Consider the following 19,978-nt stretch of genomic DNA (forward strand, 5'->3'; position numbering starts at 1 on the left):
ATTCATGAACTGGCCAAAGAATTTAAGGGGGCAGGGTTAAATTAGAAAACATATATTTTAACATTAGATGTTAAATTTAGATTTGAAATTAAGTTTTATATAGAATTGTTCTATAGTCTATAAAGTATTTAACACAATTACATTAGAAGTAACTGTAATTAAATTACTGAAAATTAAGAGTAATTCCTTACTTTACTTTTTTTTTTCTGAAAAAGTAATTTAGTAATTTACAGTAAGTAATTACTTAGTAATGCATTACACCCAACACTGGAAATGACAAACAAAAGATGTCACTGTTCCCTGAAACATATCACTGATGTAGGTGCAATAATAATAATAATAATAATAATAATAATAAAAAAATATATATAGTAATATGTTTTATTCATTTTAATTAGTTAAAAATGACACAATTCAATTTTTATAAAATGTTTTTATGAAATTGAAATGTGTAAATGCCTGCCAATACCAGCAGCTCCACACTGACTCGATCTAATGTAAAAGATAGAAGATAAATCAGATAATTATCAAGGCAAGCTGATCAAAAGATCACATTATTTAACTTAGACAAAGTTCTAGTTATTATAGAAGAATAGCCATTATTTAATTGGGGGAATTGTTGTGTTGCAGTAGTAAAAATTTACAATGTAAAGAATAAAATATACATAAAATAACAATGTGCAGGAAATATACATCAGTAGCACAGTCATATGATCAGTTAAATTGGTTAAACATGAAGCAGCCATCTACACACTGTTTAACTGCAGACAAGAACATAAAATATACAGGCCTTTACTACACAAGAGTAGATTCTAATATGCTATCACACACCCTGGGATAATCGTTTAATTAATAATTGCAAATTCCTTTTAAATAGCAATTCAATTAGTAAAATTTTACTGAACTTGAAACAGGATGCACAATTGTTAACATGTTATCATACACACAACATATGGAGTATTTCCAGAAGCTTGAGATGTTATTACAAATAAATGTTTTAAATCGATATTACATAATTTGTCTTTTATTATCATATAGTCCATATAACATATATCAATTCAAATTCCAACTTGTAAACTTAAATAAGCCTTAAATACAGAATTTTGCCCAACCCTGTTATCCAGCACTTGCTAATCATCCTAAGGTCAGAGATAATTACATATATAATAGAAATGATTTGCATTGCTTAAAGATATTAAAGACATACAGGCATAATATTTATAAAGTTGTTCAATGGGGCATTAAAACATTAAGGCATAACCTTCTGTAAAGCTCCTTTGAAACAATGCGTATTATGAAAGTGCTAAACAAATAAAAATGACTTGACCTGAATATTGGCTCAAAGTAATAATACAAGTGAATTTCTATAGTATAAATCTATAGACAGATATGACATTTCAAATTTGCAGATATGAAGGTGTCTTATTTGTCACAGGACTTTGTGATGATTATTTACGCTTGGTTTTCATATGGATTATCTGTTTTGGTCTCTTCAGTCATGCTGCTACTTTCTGTAGGTGCTGCTTCTCCAATGAGGCTACTTGTTTTCAGGTAATATATGAACAAGAAGAATCCTATTAAACACACAGGTAGAATCAAAAAGACATACAGAATAGAGCTGACTTTAGTCAAATATGCACAGCAGGTTCTAGCCTAACTTGCTGGATGTGACCCAAAAATTCATTTTCATTCACAATACATCAATAATTGCATCTTTTGTCCTCATAGTGAAAGTGAATGATGACTTAGACCGTCAGCCTCTAACAATCTGCCTAATATCTCTGATGTGTTCCATTGACAAAAGAAAGTCAAACAGGTGCATACAAGGAACAACATTTACGACCGAAATGCTTTTGAGATAATATGACATCCCGGCCTGGATGAAGGAACACCACCTGCAACTCAACCCAGCCTAGACCGAACTCCTTGTCTTTCCAGCAAACCCTGCTGTTGAACACAACATCACCGTGCAGCTGTGTTCAACTACAGTATCGCCTTCCAAAACGGTCAGAAATCTAGGGGTAACCATCGATAACAAGATTTACACTCTACAATATCAGGAAGATAAGACCCTTCCTCTCTGTACATGCCACACAACTGCTTGTTCAGTCACTTGTCATAACTAGACTGGACTACTGTAACGCTCTCATTTCAGGCCTCCCTGCATGTGCTATTTGACCTCTCCAAATGATCCAGAATGCAGCAGCACGTCTGGTCTTCAATGAACCAAAGAGAGCACATGTTACACCACTCTTTGTCTTTCTCCACTGGCTGCCGGTTGATGCACGTATCAAATTCAAGGCTCTGATGCTGGCATACAAAACAGTCACTGGGTCTGCTCCAGCATACCTAAAATAATTTCTGCAGAGCTACACTCCCGCTAGAAGCCTGCGGTCGGCTACAGAACATCGCCTTGTTGTACCAACACAAAGAGGCACCAAAACACTTTCCCGGAATTTCAGTTTCATCATGCCACGTTGGTGGAATGACCTTCCCAACACCATCCGTGAAGCTGACTCACTCTCTATCTTCAAAAAACGGCTAAAAACACATCTTTTCCATGGGCACTTAACCAGTCACTAAACAAAAAAAAACAACAAAAAATAAATTCTTGTTGCACTTAAATCTGTTTTGAATACTACTATTCTGATGCTAGTGAAACTTTGTAGTATGGCACTTTTCATACGTCTGTCTCCTTAAGATGATTTGCTTATGTTTTCCTCTTTTGTAAGTCGCTTTGGATAAAAGCGTCTGCCAAATGAATAAATGTAAATGTATGACGCTCTCACCTTGGAAGGAGTTCAGAATGGAGGAGATGTAGTACGAGGGCACACGCAGATCTCCGTAGCTGAAGAACGTGAAGCTCCAGCTGAGTCCCAGCAGACAGCAGAGCCCCATTATGGTGGTGATGTCAAAGTTTGCCGTTCCTGAGCGCTTCACTTTTTCAGTCTTGTTCCACTTTTTCACCCTCAGCATGGAGAGCCACCGTAGCACCACAACGAATGTGCTGAAGGTGAAGATGAAGATGAGGCAGTAGTAACCAATGTTCACGACGTAGTGGACAGTGGAGTCTACAATCCAGCACCTGCAGGGAGAACAGGGGGAAAAGTTTGTCGGTTTTAATTATTTACTCATCCTCATGTTGTTCCAAACCCCTATGACTTTGTTTATTTTTTGGAACAGTAAAAATTAGGCAGAATTTCAGCCTCGGACACGAGGGCACATCACTGTTTATCTTACATTAGCATTAACCTGCCTTAAATTATTGCACAAGTACCCTAAAACAATGTCTACATAGCTATTTGGCAATATGTTAATATGTTAAATGGAAGTTCACTTAATCCATTAAATTCGTACAGAAAGACTTAATCAAATTCATTGAAGTAAATTTGTTTTTAATGAAAAATGTATTAAAAAATTTTTTTTTGTTAATTCATTTTCTTAAGTTGTTCAGAGTGTGTATTAACCCTTAGGTTGTGTTCCTGTCATTTTGACCCACATTTTCTTATGGAATAAAATGAATTGATTTTGTGGACAATTTTATTTACATTCATTTACATTTTTTTGGGGTTTTATTTCACTTTGTTACACTTGTGTTCCCGGTCAAAACTGACCGGCCTTTGGAAATGAATGGATTAGACTACAGAATTCAGAAATATGAAGTGCTCAGGAGCATCCCAATCCTTCAGACGAGCACATACAAGGATGTGACACACACACACACACACACACACACACACACACACGCACGCACACACACACACCTTGGACATGTGAACACACACAACTCTCACTAACACACACACACACACACACACACACACACACACACACACACACACACACACACACACACACACACACACACACACACGTTGGTGCAGCTATCCTTATGAGGACTCTCCATAGACAAAATGATTTTTATACTGTACAAACTATCGATTATATCCCCTACATCTAACCCTCACAAAAACACTGCATTTTTACACAAGCGATTTGAATTATGGAGACACTTGAAATGTCCTCATAAACCACATTGCATAGCATACATAGCATAATACCCATGTAATTACCAGTTTGTAACCTAAAAAAAGTCCTATTAAACCACTTAAACCTGCCTACACACACACACACACACACACACACACACACACACACACACACATAATGTATGTGGAGCACCCTTTTGTGCATCGTTTTTCCATGTACATTCTTTAAGAAATATTTCACGTTTTATTTATCATATTATGTCATGTTTGGGATCGTTTGATATGGAATAGTCTGCTGTAATTTACAAAATGTCATTGTCTATGTGATAAGTATGTTTCGGGAAGTGATAAGGAAAAATGTGACAAAAAGCCACTACTATTTATTATATTTATGTGTGTCAGTGGGAATTTCATACACTAAAACTCACTGCAGTTTGGCATCTGAGTGAAACAATATTATGCTTATTGCATCTTATTAATTGAGACCTTTCCAACAATATACAGTATAACACAAGGCTATCTCATCTTTTTTATGATTTTACAACTCTTAATATAATTGTTGTGATAACAAATTTGCAAATGATGAGAATGAAATATTTGTCAGCCGATTTAAAAGCATTGTTTAAAAATTATTATATTAAGTATAATAATTAGCGATACGCATTGTAAAGTCTAGAGTCTAAGCTTTAAAATTACACCTATTTTATTCAGATCAAGCAATTAGTTATTAATTTATTATGTAATTATTTGATCTGATTTATTTCAGCAGTGAGTGCCCCTCACTGGCCCAGTATAAGCTGAGTTCAATGACTCCTATCAATAAAAATATATTTACATTTTTTTTTACAAAAAAGGAGTCATAATTAAAAAGAAGTTGTTTAAAAGATCTAATGCAATTTCTTGTGATAATATATGCAATATGAGAGATTTATAAACAATCTTTGTGAGCCGGTCATTTTTGACCGGGAAGACAAAATGTGTGAGCACAAGACGAACAACACAAGGGTTAAGAAAGGGTTCATTTTGATTCAATCTTTACTTTAATAGCAACAATCACATATCATCATATTATTAATCTACAGATACATTCGTGAGTGCTAGCACACAATAATGGATTTGTAGGGAACAATAAAGTCACACTCACATGGTTGCGTTATTGCTTGTGTCCGTCTGTATGGTCACCATACCATATTTCTTCAAGATTAAAATGATGGTCACTATTAGAGCAGGTGGAACTGAAAAACACAAACAAAGTGTAAATCACATTTAGCAGAGTCTGAATGACCACAACACATATTGGTGTTTTACCTTTACATATGAAATCCTCAATTTGAGGTATCATTCAAATAGAGTTCATATCCTTCTGCATGCACATTTTAGGCATTTGGCATCTGAACTCACCCCATCCAACCACAGTAATCTTGATGATGTAATGTTTGATGGTGACTGAGTATTTGGACATTTGCATGCAGAGGTGAAAAGCCTCCACACCAAACCAGGTAAAAGTGGCCAGCAGGCAGTAATGCATGAATGCAGCCATGACCTGGCAGGCGGTGCCGTTCTTTGCACGTGCTACGTACTCATTGGACAGGAAGGCCGCATTAAGCAGGAACAGTGCCATAAAGAGATTCATCAACACGCAGACTGAGTTATTGGCTTTTGCTCTCCTGAATTTTAAAGTGCAAAAGTGAAATCAGTATTTTGGATCCATTCCTCAATTAAAATAAAACATAATGAAATGTTAAAAGAAAATTTGGGGGTTCAATACAGGTTAAGCTCTGTGGCGTAATGTTGATTACCACAAAAAATTATTTCAACTCGTCGTTCCTTTTATTTAAAAAGCAGAAGTTTAGGATAAGGTCAAGGTTACAGTAAGGCACTTACAATGGCAGTGAATGGGCCAATTCTTTTGAGGGTTTAAAGGCAGAAATGTGAAGCTTATAATGTTATAAAGCACTTAGATTTAGTCATGTATTATTTGAGCTGTACATTTATTCAGATCATTGTTTTTACAGTCGTTTTAGGGTTTACAGCATTGCGTTGTCATGGCAAATTTAGTAAAAATGTGTATATAACTTTACACAGAAAAAGTTAGTTAGCAATTTTATCACACCACACTGTAACACAGATGTGTACTCTTTTTTTTTTTTTTTTTAAAGAAAATAAGGGATGAGTAAAAATTACGTTTTGTGGTAATCAACATTATGCCACAAATGCTGTCACTTTAGCTTCACTTGTATTGAACCTGGAATACTCCTTTAAAGGTGGATTGCAGCCATTAGAAATATAATTAAAGGGACAGTTCACCCAAAAATGAAAAATTCTGTCATCATTTTTTGTTCCCTCATAATGCTTCGAATGGCTTTCTTTCTTTTGTGGAAAACAAAAGAAAGTGTGGCAGCAAGTTAGTCTCAGTCACCACTTTCATTACATCTTTTAATCCTGCAATGGAAGTAAATGGTGACTTCAGCTGCCCTTTGTGTTCTATGGAGGAAAGAAAGTCATTTGGAACATTGTGTGGGGACAAAATGATGACAGACATGTTTACATTTAAACCATAGTTTTAATCTTGTTCTATTACTTTAAACATACATTTGAACTTCAGGCAGGGCTTAAAAGAATATTCCGGGTTCAATACAAGTTAAGCTTAATCGACAGCATTTGTGGCATAATATTGATTATGAAAATTTATTTTGACTCGTCCCTTATTTTCTTTAAAAAAAAGAAAAATCTGGTTTACCGTGAGGCACTTACAATGGAAGTGAATGAGGCCAATTTTTGATCTTTAAAATACTCACCGTTTCAAAAGTACAGACACAAGATAAAAACAATATGTGTTTTTAACATGATTTCAGTGTGATACAATCACTTACTAACCTTTTCTTTGTAAAGTTATAGCCAATTTTAAGTCAAAAAACCCTAAAATCCTAAAATGACCGTAAAAACAATCATTTAAAACAATTTAAAATCACAAGTTTTAGCAGAAGATTTAATGCAAGTGCTTTTATAAAATTATAATCTTCGAATTTCTGTTTAAACCCTACAAACAATGGCCCCATTGACTTGCATTGTAAGTGCCTCAATGTAGCCTCGATTTTTGCTTTTTTTAAAGAAAAGGAGGGACGAGTCAAAAATATTTTTTTGTGGTAATCATCATTATGCCACAAATGCTGTCGATTGAGCTTATCTTGTATTGAACTCGTAATATTCCTTTAAAGGTGATGAGTGTATGTACAACTATTATTAATTCACCATTCACACTGTGTTTTAGCAACATTGGCTCAACCAGTAGTGTGAGTTTGGGGCGAGACTGTTTGGCAGTGTTTGGGAAACCTATAATTATTTTTGCAGTTCTGTTTGTTGACACTAGTTGTGTAACAATGACACACTTCACCTTTAATTCTTTTTGGTTCAACCCACCCATAGTCAAGATTTACCAGAGTGAAACTGCTATTCCTAAAATTATAATAGTAAAATCATTTATAAGTGGTTGTACAGAGAATCGTGTCTCACCTCAATAAGAAGTGCATGAAGAGGCCGATGCCCAGGAAGAACATCGAAAGGCCACAGCCGATGTAGGTGATGTATGTGAGGTTGATGAGATCTTGCTGAGAAATGGCTATATCTGGAGGAGCCTATTAAAACAATATCCAGTTATACCGATCTGTCTGGATCTTTGTCATCTTAGTGGTAGAATTCATACAAATTAAAATACTGTCAACATTTATGCGCATTCGTGTTGTTCGAAATCGGAACGACTCAGTCACCATTCACTTCCTTTGTATGGAAAGAAGATGCAATGAAAAGTGAATAGTGACTGAGGCTAACATCCCACCTAATATCTCCTGTTCCATGAAAGAAACAATGTCATACCGGTTGGAACAACATGAGGATGAGTAAATAATGACAGAATTTTAATCTTTTGGGTGAACTGTCACTTTAAGGTTTTTTTGATAGAAATGCAATTTAATCATCTACTAATCAAAAGTTTGATGTGTCAAATAGGTTATCTGGGTGACATGGAAATTGGAAATCAGTTGCTGGTAGTATATCGTAGGAAATTAGCATAATCTAAAGATGTTCCATGTGCTTTTGAGGATGTTAACTCTAATAGCTTGAGGATGTTTGTATGCATGATTCCACCTATAACACGGGGAACCTACCATAAGCACAGCGAAGAAAGTCAAGTGATCACATGAACAAGTGATCTTATTTCCTTCAACAGTAGTATTACACCCATCAGTTGTCCAGTTAGGCTTATTTCCTGATGAGAAGGAGATTCTGGTTAGTATTGAGGAAGTTATCTTGATTTAGAGAAATTTAATTAATGAAACATAATTGGAAATCAAAATTCTTCTCTAAAACAACAGTGCCTTGCTGAAGTATAGACTGTTGTTTTAAGATGTTAGTAAAAACCAGGCATGAAGACAACTGTGTTCTGTTTCATTCCACCATGTTACGTCCGCTGAGTGAACAGCCCCTAAGAGCTCTGGAAAATACTGGTTGTTTATGGGAAAGGGGGAAATCCCATGCCAGTACATGCTGGTTAATGTTTAGTAGCTTCAGTAATAAATAAATCACAGAGAAAATGCTTTAAGGACTGAATACTTTTGTAAGGCACTGTGTTTATTATTTTCCATTATATTTTTTCATATGCTATTGATAGAAATACACAGCATGAGAGCATAACACACCGCTTCCATCCCATGCATGACAAACAGGAGTACCCTCTGTCTGAAGAAAAACAATACATCAGAAAAACAGTATCAGAATTACTTCATTTGAATTGTTCTGTAAAAGTAATAAAAGTTTTAGTTTTTTTTTAATCCATACATTTGATTACCTGTTCATTTGTGAAGATTAAAATTACACTCTCGTTTAGATTAGAAATTATGGTCCCCATTTCGATTGCGAAAACTTCATTATTTAAAACATTGCTGCTGTTTTCATCCTTAAAAATTGAAAATAAAAGACACAGATTACACTATATATACTTTTATATACGCATGTATACATTATGTGTGTGTGTGTGTGTGTGTGTGTGTGTGTGTGTGTGTGTGTGTATATAAACTCCAAATAACTTTACTAGATCTTTATTGTAAAGTGTTTAAACAATGTTTTGCATGCTTGTTCAATAAACCATAAACAATTAATGAACATGCACCTGTGGAACGGTCATTAAGACACTAACAGCTTACAGACGGTAGGCAATTAAGGTCACAGTTATAAAAACTTAGGACACTAAAGAGACCTTTCTACTGACTCTGAAAAACACCAAAAGAAAAATGCCCAGGGTCACTGCTCATCTGTGTGAACGTGCCTTAGTCATGCTGCATGGAGGCATGAGGACTGCAGATGTGGTCAAGGCAATAAATTACGATGTCCGTACTGTTAGGTGCCTAAAACAGTGCTACTGGGAGACAGGAAGGACAGCTGATTGTCCTCGCAGTAGCAGACCACGTGTAACAACAACTACAACTTCACACCTGCGGGACAGGTACAGGATGGCAACAGCAACTGCCCAAGTTACACCAGGAATGCACAATCCCTCCATCAGTGTTCAGACTGTTTGCAATAGGCTGAGAGAGTCTGAGGGCTTGTAGACCTGTTGTAAGGCAGGTCCTTACCAGACATCACTGGCAACAATGTTGCCTATGGGCATAAACCCACCTTTACTGGACCAGACAAGACCGGCAAAAGTGCTCTTCACTGACAAGTCACGGTTTGTCTCACCAGGGGTGATGGTCGGACTCGGATGGTCGGGGCGGTGTGTCAAAGCATCATCGGACTGAGCTTATTGTCATTGAAGGCAATCTCAACACAGTGCGTTAGAGGGAAGACATCCTCCTCCCTCATGTGGTACCCTTCCTGCAGGCTCATCTTGACATAACCCTCCAGCATGACAATGCCACCAGTCATACTGCTCGTTCTGTGCGTGATTTCCTGCAAGACAGAAATGTCAGTGTTCTGCCATTGCCAGTGAAGAGCCCAGATCTCAATCCCATTGAGCACGTCTGGGACCTGTTGGATCGGAGGGTGAGGGCTAGGGCCATTCCCCCCAGAAATATCCAGGAACTTGCAAGTGCCTTGGTGGAAGAGTGGGGTAACATCTCACAGCAAGAACTGGCAAATCTGGTGCAGTCCATGAGGAGGAGATGCACTGCAGTACTTAATGCAGCTGGTGCCACACCAGATACTGACTGTTACTTTTGATATTGACCAACATATTCATGCAATTATCTGTTCAGCCAATCGTGTGGCAGCAGTGTAGTGCATAAAATCATGCAGATACAGGTCAGGAGCTTCAGTTAATGTTCACATCAACCAGCAGAATGGGGAAAAAAATCTTATCTCTGTAATTTGGACCGTGGCATGATTGTTGGTGCCAGATGGGCTGGATTGATTATTTCTGTAACTGCTGATCTCCTGGTATTTTCATGCACAACAGTCTCTAGAATTTACTCAGAATGGTGCCAAAAACAAAAAACATACAGTGAGTGGCAGTTCTGCGGACAGAAACGCCTTGTTGATGAGAGAGGTCAATGGAGAATGGCCAGACTGGATCGAGCTGACAGAAAGGCTACAGCAACTCAGATATCCAATCTGTACAATTGTCGTGAGCAGAAAGCATCTCAGAATGCACAACATGTTGAACCTTGAGGCGAATGGGCTACAACAGCAGAAGACCACGTTGGGTTCCACTTCTGTCAGCCAAGAACAGGAAACTGTGGCTGCAGTGGGCACAGGCTCACCAAAACTGGACAGTTGAAGACTGAGAAAACCTAGCCTGGTCTAGATGGTTTTCCCACTGCAGCCTCAGTTTTCTGTTCTTGGCTGACAGAAGTGGAACCCAACGTGTTCTTCTACTGTTGTAGCCCATTCCTCAGGATCTGTAGAGTGGCAGGTGCAACACCCAGCCAGGAATAGCACAATATTTGGTGGGATTTTCCACATTGTACTCTCATCATTAACTCTTTTGGCGTTTATAGATAATTAGTATCGTTCTTATCTTTAATGTCTATTTACCTTTATCATGTTGGGAAATCGGAACACACCCAGGGAAGTTTTTTCTGCAGTCTGATTGAATGCTTGCATAATGGCTTCTTGTGGAATAATAAAAGCACTGTCATACTCTTTCAGTAAGTCCAAATCATTTATGACCTGTAAACATGATATTATGTGAACAACAAAAAATAAGGGAAGCATTTATTTCATCCCATTTAAAGGCTGATAATCACATTTATTTTTCTATCATACTACACAATTACATAGTAAGTTGCAGTAAATAATTTGCATTTAGCATAGTTTTTTTCGCTGCTGTTGAGGTAAATATTTTTTTAAAAAGAGATACATTTTTCAAAGTTACAAAAGAGGAGTCTGTGTGTGTTTAGACTGAGGTCATCTAATTACTCACAGTGAAATTGGTTTCTGCAGAGTAGACGAATAGAGCTGTTTCGACATCAGCCTGCTTCTCAGTCTTCTTTAAAACGCCCTGAACTTTGCCTATGGGGACAGCTGTTACATTCTCATTATTCATCAGGGGCAGCAGGGTGGAGAGGTTTTTCATTAACCCACTACAAGACAGATAAATATTTGTGATACATACAGTACATGTTATTAATGAGATAATATTTAGTCTATTATAAAATATCTCTGACTATATTTTTATTTTGTTGCAAAACTGATGCGCAAGCACAATTTATATTTGTCTATAAGACTAAGCATTTCAGCATATAAAGAATTTTTTTTACAACCCTCATACAATCAAAACCTAAATTAAATAAAAAAAAGCAACTTTTGCATTTTGACTTCTCTAATAGTAGTAACGGAATAATTTATACTGCCACTGATCAACCTCACCAAATAAATATATGAAATTCTACTTACACAGCATCCTCAGGACTTATGTTTGTTTTATCAAATGTACTTATCATCTGCAATGGTACGGAAATGGATGGAATATATATTGTAGGACGTTTATACTTTGAACAAGAAGCAGATCCATTTGTTTCGAATTTGATAATATATTTCTTATCACAACCTGCATAAACACACACAACAAATTGATTGAAAATAAATTAAAGGTACAGTGCATTAAAACAATCATGGTGATTAAGATATATTTAGTCTCTTCTGATGTTTCAATCAATAAAGCAATTTTCTCATTTATGGCATTTTCTTACTTTCATTGTTTTCATTGTAGTCTGCATTCTTGCATGTCTTTGAGGGATCCAGGCAGGTGATATTACACGCTTACACAACAGAAACAAAACAAGCAACAAATGAATATTACACTATGTGAACTACATCTGAGCTCATGCAAACTCATCAATTTACAGAGATTACAGTATACGCCATTTGATATTTCATCTCACATTTTTTCACAAGAATCTTGAAGAGTCACAATTTCTAAAGACCACAAGAGATTTTTAATTTGATAAAATCATAAAATTGACTGCTGGAGTTGGGCTCTGAGTCAGTTTGTTTTAGTTTGACAAATTACAGCAAAGAAATACAAATAAATAATAATATTAATAATGATTGCATTTATATATTTATATATATATATAATCAGTCTACATTGTAAAAGTATGCTGCAGTGCAAAGCCAAAGCACAGTAACTACACAGAGTTATGACTGAAATCGGGTCACTTAGACCGGTGTTTCCCATTGTGTGCAAAGCACATTTAGAACATACTTGTGCTGTTAACTATACAGGCAGTGGATCTTCTAACTTGAGACATTGGGAAATACACCCAATGTATCAAGTTGGTTGATGTGAAAATTTACTGAAGCTCCTGACCCGTATCTGCATACTGAGTGTCCATCCATCCATCTTCAACCGCTTATCCGAAGTCGGGTCGCGGGGGCAGCTGCTCCAGCAGGGGGCCCCAAACTTCCCTATCCCGAGCCACATTAACCAGCTCTGATTGGGGGACCCCGAGGCATTCCCAGGCCAGTGTGGAGATGTAATCTCTCCACCTAATCCTGGGTCTTCCCCGAGGCCTCCTCCCAGCTGGACGTGCCTGAAACACCTCCCTAGGGAGGCGGCCAGGGGGCATCCTTACCAGATGCCCAAACCACCTCAACTGACCCCTTTTGACGCAAAGGAGCAGCGGCTCTACTCCGAGCTCCTCACGGATGACTGAGCTCCTCACCCTATCTCTAAGGGAAAAGCCCGCCACCCTTCTGAGGAAGCCCATTTCGGCCGCTTGTACTCGTGACCTAGTTCTTTCGGTCATGACCCAGCCTTCATGACCATAGGTGAGGGTAGGAACAAAAATGGACCAGTAGATCGAGAGCTTTGCCTTTCGGCTCAGCTCTCTTTTCGTGACAACGGTGCGATAGAGCGAGTGCAATACCGCCCCCGCTGCCCCGATTCTCCGGCCAACCTCCCGCTCCATTGTCCCCTCACTCTTGATCAAGACGTCGAGGTACTTGAACTCCTTCACTTGGGGCAATACCTCCTTCCCTACCTGGAGTATCCCACTCCATACTGAGTGTATGTACAGAAAAACTAAAAACATCCATTGAGCAGCAGTTCTGCGGACAGAAATGCCTTGTTGATGAAAGAGGTCAACAGAGAATGGCCAGACTGGATCGAGCTGACAGAAAGGCTACGGTAACTCAGATAACCGCTCTGTACAATTGTTGAGAGCAGAATAGCATCTCAGAAGGCACAAAATGATGAACCTTGAGGTGGATGGGCTACAACAGCAGATGACCCCTCCGGGTCCCACTACTGTCAGCCAAGAACAGAAAAATGAGGCTGCAGCTTTCATCTGTGTGGCCTAAATAGCCTAAAGCATAAATACAGATTCGTCAGACCAGGCTATATTTTCCAGTCTTTAACTGTCCAGTTTTGTTGAGCCTGTGCCCACTGCAGCCTTTATTTTTTGTGGCTCAGGTGGTAGAGCGGGTCGGCTGCCAATCGCAGGGTTGGTGGTTCAATTCCCAGCACACATGACTCCACATGCCGAAGTGTCCTTGGGCAAGACACTGAACCCCAAGATGCTCCCAATGGCAGGCTAGTGTCTTGCATGGCAGCTCTGCCGTCATGTGTGTGTGAATGGGTGATTAGGACACAGTGCAAAGTGTTTTGGTAACCTCTAAGGTTAAAAAAAGCACTATATAAGTGCAGACCATTTACATAGCTAACTTTATGTGGTTAAAAAATTTAATAATTAGATATTAACTCCCTTTTTATAGGAAAAATATCAAACAGATATCAAATCAAGAGAAGACACCTGAATTGAGGAAATCCATAAATGCAGATGAAAAGACCACTTCTTATGAATAATATAGAAAGAATTGCCCCTGTTTTTAAAATATACATATTTTAAGGGCAAATTAGCTTCTTCCAGTTGCATAATTGTATAATGAAATAAATAATATGATAATATGACTTCCAAGACTTTCTTACCAAGACAATCTGCAGGGTCATTTTCATGGCAATTAAAAACAAATTTGCAAAACAAAATTTGAATCTTCCGATTATCAAAATCTTTCATTTCTGTTAATTCATACGTGATATAACCTATTGTCCTGGGTTGTAATAAATCAGTGCAATAAAAAAATAAAAACATACTTTATTACCTGTATTAATCCAGTTTGCCAAAGTGAAACAGTTGCATTCACCTTCAATCAAACAGACAAACTCAGGCATTTTGTTTCTTTGTATAGTGATCTCGTACTGTGTGTTATTTAATAAAGACACACCAAAGTCTGTAAAACAAAGTGTTAAAAACAAAGTTACTTTGGTGTAAAAATTGTTGTTAAAATAATAAGAGTCAGTTAAAGTTTTAAAGTTAAAATTATTATTGCAGTAGAGGAATTATTTTAGTACTGCGGTCATCATAAAAAGCCCATATACTCAGCCTCTTAAAACTCACCTTTGGGATTGTTTGCACAATTGAAATGTTTTGTGTCAAATAAAACAACTGGCATATTAAATGATTTTTCACATTCTGAAAGAAAAAACAATGATATTTTTTTACAATCAAAGCTTGCTTGAAACTGAAAACCAAAACTTGTTATGTTCTCCAAACTTTCTTTCCTCACTTGACAAGCAAATCTTGTTGGGTCTGTCCTACTATGCTATATAATGCAATTATTGTTCCCATGTCTTAATGTATTGAATCTAATATTGAACTCACAAATTTGAAAGATGAATAATAGTTTGTTTTGTTATGCCACAATAATTAAGTGAACATAGGGGTGATTTTTTTTGTTTGAGCAATTGTTGCCATTTTTTCCATGTCCCCAGTTCTTACTGATTAACTTATAAAACGTAAAACAGGGCATTTATTTTAAATTATTCCAGGTATTTCTTTCTTTTTTTTTTTTTTTTCTCTAACCAAAATATCTGGCAAATTACAACACAAGCATACCAATTATTAAAAGACAACACCACAAAAACATTCATGTATATCATTGAAATGTACCAAATATTAAGACAATGATACTCTACAATGATAACAGCACAGACGTTTATGGTCTTTTTCCAATATTTAAATGAATGGTTCTTGAATTTGTAATGAAGAAATAAAACATAACAATGGAAGTACTGTTTTGGAAAGCCTCAAAAAGAATGTGTATAAAATTTTTTTAGGCAAATGCATTTTGTTGTTGCTACACCTGACCTGATCCACATTGTGGACAAGTAGGAGGAGGACAGGAGACACATGACCCACTTGCTGGACTGCAGGAATCTTTGATTGGATTGCAATGCTCTAAAAAGAAAAAAAAAGAAAAGAAAAGATAAACAATGTGACAACAAATGAAATACAAATATGAATCATGTTTACATTCACATTTATTCGTTTGCCATTGTTGACCTTAAAGGTTAGTGGAGTTGTGGAAAACACACAGATTTGTAGTGAAACCAAAAACAATCTTTAGGTGAATCTCACAAAAGCAGGTAAAATTTCACCCAAAAATCTAAAATTTTCTTCTATAATCTTCAATATATTATAATCTAAAAACTTTTTTGGCAGGACTATTTTCAGGATCATTGATTTTTTAAATGACAATTTTTTTAATTTTTGACCTGTACATGTTCATGTGGCCTTTAGTGAGATTTATCTGTTTACTACATTCACTTTATTCATGGCTGCTTATAACAGTTTTTGGTGCATTATTGTACCTTAGCAAATAAAATAATAAATAATAAAAACATACTGATTATTTATATATCAAAGCATGTTGTCTTATCAGAATTAAGCAATAGTTAAGCAATAATGAGTCTAAATGAATTCTCATTCCTTTACAGAATACTGCTCTGGTTCGAGTTACCTTTGCTCATTTGTCCCACAGAACCATCTGCACCCACAATGAAGATTTTGTTCACATCCAAATTTAGATCTGTAAATAGAAGATGAAGCATGTAATGAAATAACAGTCATGTCATTTCTGCTTGTAGTAAACCAAAAATTGTCTTATGGAATTAATTGTATTTGCAGAAACTTAATCAAATCAAGACTTGACTTCTGGGCAATGCCATTATAACCTCTTCACTTACTAGAAAGTGTGCTTGCATTTCTGCTCAACCAGACCGCAGTGAATGCCTTGGAGTCAGAAGTGCTAGTACAGCATAGGCAGAGAATTAATAAGAGCAGGAGGCCACAGTTGTTCCACTTCTTCCCTGACAGCATCTCCAGCATCAGTTTACTCAACAACACCTGCACATCAATAAAGAGAAAAGTGTAAAACATAAAATATTGGATATAAAATATTGGAAATAGTGTCTCAACTTGCTCCCTATATCATGAATCAGTATATGGCAGACATGAATTTGGGGACTGGGAAGTGTGTTGATCCCAAGGGTGTGGATTTGGCTTGAACATTAGGGGGGTTAAAGTGTGAAGAATTTAATGTTTCCATTGATAATTTGGGGGTTTACCTCATTAAATGTGCACCAATTAGCACATTAGAGTTTGAGGTCTCGTGGCATTTGACGTAAACAGCAGAAGATAAAGAAAGCCTTTTCTCCTACCAAAAGTTGATAAGCCTATATTTCACTATTTTATCAATGCACAGTTATATGGTTAGTTTCATTTTATTATTTGCATTTAGCATTGCTTATTTTTATCTGCTGTGCTTTACCCAGAGCAGACTTGCAACCTGTTTTTGAGTCACAACCCACCAGTTGAGAACCACTTGATTGTGCTTTGTGAAATTATACCAGGTTAGACAAAATCAGACGTTCATTGTGTCAAAAGCTAGTCTCTGAGTCCTAAAATTAAACAGAAAAAAATAACAGTAAATATAGTAATAGGTTTCGTGTCAGGTAGAACTGGAAAATGGAATTTCACTGAAATGGCACAACCAGTAAACAAAATGCCTCGGTTACTCTCGTAACCTCCGTTCCCTGATGGAGGGAATGAGAAGTTTTTTCGATGTAGTGACACTAGGGGTCGCTCTTGAGAGCCCCAAAACACCTCAGATCTTTGAGAAAAGGCCAATGAGAATTGGCAAGTGGAATTTGCATGCCACTCCCCCGGACCTTTGGGTATAAAAGGAGCTGGAATGCCCACTCTCATTCAGATTTTGTGCTGAGGAACCAAGACAAGGTCCCAGCCATTTCAGCGGCTAGTATAGTGTAGTGGCAAGAGGGACACAACGCCTCGTTCACTTCATCAAGGAATGGAGGTTACTACAGTAACTGAGATTTTCCCCTTCTGTCACTCACTCAACGTTGTGTCGATGTAGTGACACTAGGGTTCCCTATAGAAAAAACACCACAACTGCTGAAACGTGATACGTGAACAGCTGATGCCGGTACAAGCAAGCTGCTGCGTGCGCAACAGCAGGTGCATCAGTCTTTATGTAACCTCCCCCAAAGCCCCACAAGACATCATGTAGTTCCCCAAACCCCTGAGGGGGGAGGAAGGGAAGAAACTAGCATTGAGCAGGCCGCACAGCCACAGCCTTTTCTCTCTATGTTTTCTCTCCACAGAGTATTAGATTCGGCTGGGGCCATCTAATGCTATTATACGCATCGGGGAAAGTGTTCTTTTCCTTTCCTATTCTTTCTGGGGGAAAACACCCCGCGGGGGCCATATCCTGCCCGAAGGGGATGTAACATGTGGCAATACGACACGTGGGCTCACCAGACGCACATGGAAGAGGCGCAGTGGTATGTCCTGCCTCGAAGGGGAGGAGCTCTACAAACAGAGAGACCGGGGCCAGAGAGAGCTCTGCCCAAGGAGATGCGGGTCTGCCAACAGGGAGACCGTACCGTGAAAAATACGTCACAGGGGGTACCGGAGTAAGCGGCACCTGTGGAGCACCTACCCAAGTACAGGGCATATTAGCACCCACAGTGGGTCTGGCTGCGAATTCCTCCGCTGAATTTGTGAGTAACAGGGCTAGGTAGGAAGAACATCCAGGGCTTACAGGTTCGTGAACTCGCATGGGAGATGCAGCACACGTTTTTGCCTCACGGAGGGGAAAGGCGCAATACTCAAGCAATACACCTGGCCAGCTGTTCTGTATTACCAAACTTAGAGAGATGCCATTGGCCAGTGCCCACCAGGATGCCATACTCCTTGTAGAGTGTGCTTGTATTCCCAAGGGGGCGGGCACGGCCTGGGCCTGGTATGCCAAAGCGATGGCATCCACGATCCAGTGGGCAATCCTCTGTTAGGAGACAGCGTTCCCTTTCCACTGTCCGCCAAAGCAGACAAAGAGCTGCTCAGAGCATCTAAAGCTCTGTATGTGATCCAAGTAGCTGTGCAAAGCACGCACTGGACACAGCAATGACAGGGCTGGGTCTGCCTCCTCACGGGCAGCACTTGCAGGCTCACCACCTGATCCCTGAAGGGGGTCGTGGGAACCTTGGGCACATAGCCCGGCCAGGGTCTCAGGATCACATGAGAATCTGCTGGACCAAACTCCAGGCAATTGTCGCTGTCAGATAACGCTTACAAGTCCCCAACCCTCTTGATGGAGGTGACTGCAATCAGGAGGGCTGTCTTCAAGGAGAGGGCTTTCAGCTCTACTGACTCTTGCGGCTCAAACGGGGCTCTCTGAATGAGAACAAACTAAATTACAAATCGATACAATACAGGAATCCATTTTTAGCTATCGTCCTATCCAATGCTTTATTGTAAGAAAGGATGCATCAGTGAACAAATTTGGTTACTCATTCTATATTTATTTATGCAATATAAATAACTGATGTATGTTAATAACCTGTAATACACTTCTCTCGTCTCATTCCAAACACCAATGTTTTCTTTGTTTCGGGGTACACGATTTTACTTTTTAAAAAAGGGAAAATTATCAAAACATTGTTTGTTGCTTTGTTTTTGTTTTTTTAAATTCTCCCAATTTGGAATACCCAATTCCCACTACTTAGTAGGTCCTTCTTGTGGTGCGGTTACTCAACACAATCCGGGAAGACAAGTCTCAGTGGCTTCCGCTTCTGAGACCGCCAATCTGCACATCTTATCACGTTGCTCACTGTGCATGACACCGTGGAGACTCACAGCATGTGGAGGCTCATGCTACTCTCCATGCACCCCATTGAGAGCGAGAATCTCTAATCATGACCACGAGGAGGTTACCCATCACTCTAGGACTCTACCCTACCTAGCAACTGGGCCAATTTGGTTGCTTAAGAGACCTGGCTGGAGTCACTCAGCACACCCTGGATTCAAACTCACGACTCCAGGTGTGGTAGTCAGCGTCAATACTCGCTGAGCTACCCAGGCCCTCTTTTCATTGCTTTGTTGGTTTTTCTCATGTAGAGTAAAAGTTGTACGTTTTTTGTAAGAGTTAACTTTACAAAACGTTACTTACAATTTCCCCATCTAGTACTAATTATTATGACTAATGAGACTGCCTTTTTTTAGACATAGAGAATCTAAAATTATGACTAAACTATTAAACATTTCTTTGCTTCCATTTTCCATTTCCATTTCCATTTATTAATTTAGCAGACACTTATCCTAAGCAACTTACAAACTGAAGAAGGATACAACATT

The 19,978-nt window shown here is 38.2% G+C and overlaps 1 protein-coding gene across 1 annotated transcript; it reads right to left on the reverse strand.

Annotated features, from left to right (window-relative positions):
- Positions 1-474: 474 nt before the first annotated feature.
- LOC127623947 (adhesion G-protein coupled receptor G2-like) lies at positions 475-18,533 on the reverse strand. Its single transcript, XM_052098522.1, has 18 exons — positions 18,387-18,533; positions 16,510-16,669; positions 16,284-16,352; positions 15,632-15,721; positions 14,882-14,956; positions 14,586-14,714; positions 12,173-12,241; positions 11,877-12,030; positions 11,404-11,563; positions 11,016-11,150; positions 8,833-8,940; positions 8,684-8,723; positions 8,153-8,253; positions 7,503-7,624; positions 5,391-5,656; positions 5,134-5,224; positions 2,790-3,085; positions 475-1,574 (listed from the first exon to the last, which is right to left on the reverse strand). The coding sequence occupies exons 1-18, from the start codon at positions 18,531-18,533 to the stop codon at positions 1,453-1,455; spliced, it is 2,334 nt and encodes a 777-aa protein (XP_051954482.1). The 3' UTR covers positions 475-1,452.
- Between the last annotated feature and the right edge of the window lie 1,445 nt (positions 18,534-19,978).

This window comes from Xyrauchen texanus, chromosome 30, assembly GCF_025860055.1.
Source record: "Xyrauchen texanus isolate HMW12.3.18 chromosome 30, RBS_HiC_50CHRs, whole genome shotgun sequence".
NCBI classification, from domain to species: domain Eukaryota; kingdom Metazoa; phylum Chordata; class Actinopteri; order Cypriniformes; family Catostomidae; genus Xyrauchen; species Xyrauchen texanus.

What these genes read in the sequence shown, in the direction of transcription:
- LOC127623947 (XM_052098522.1), bottom strand. Translation starts at nt 18,533, where the DNA reads ATGGCATCCTGGTGGGCACTGGCCAATGGCATCTCTCTAAGTTTGGTA. An exon ending in ATAAGTCCTGAGGATGCTGT is followed by an intron (nt 11,564 to 11,876) that starts GTAAGTAGAATT and finishes TCTGTCTTGTAG; the next exon opens with TGGGTTAATGAAAAACCTCT. An exon ending in TTCATGCACTTCTTATTGAG is followed by an intron (nt 5,657 to 7,502) that starts GTGAGACACGAT and finishes TTTAAAATTCAG; the next exon opens with GAGAGCAAAAGCCAATAACT.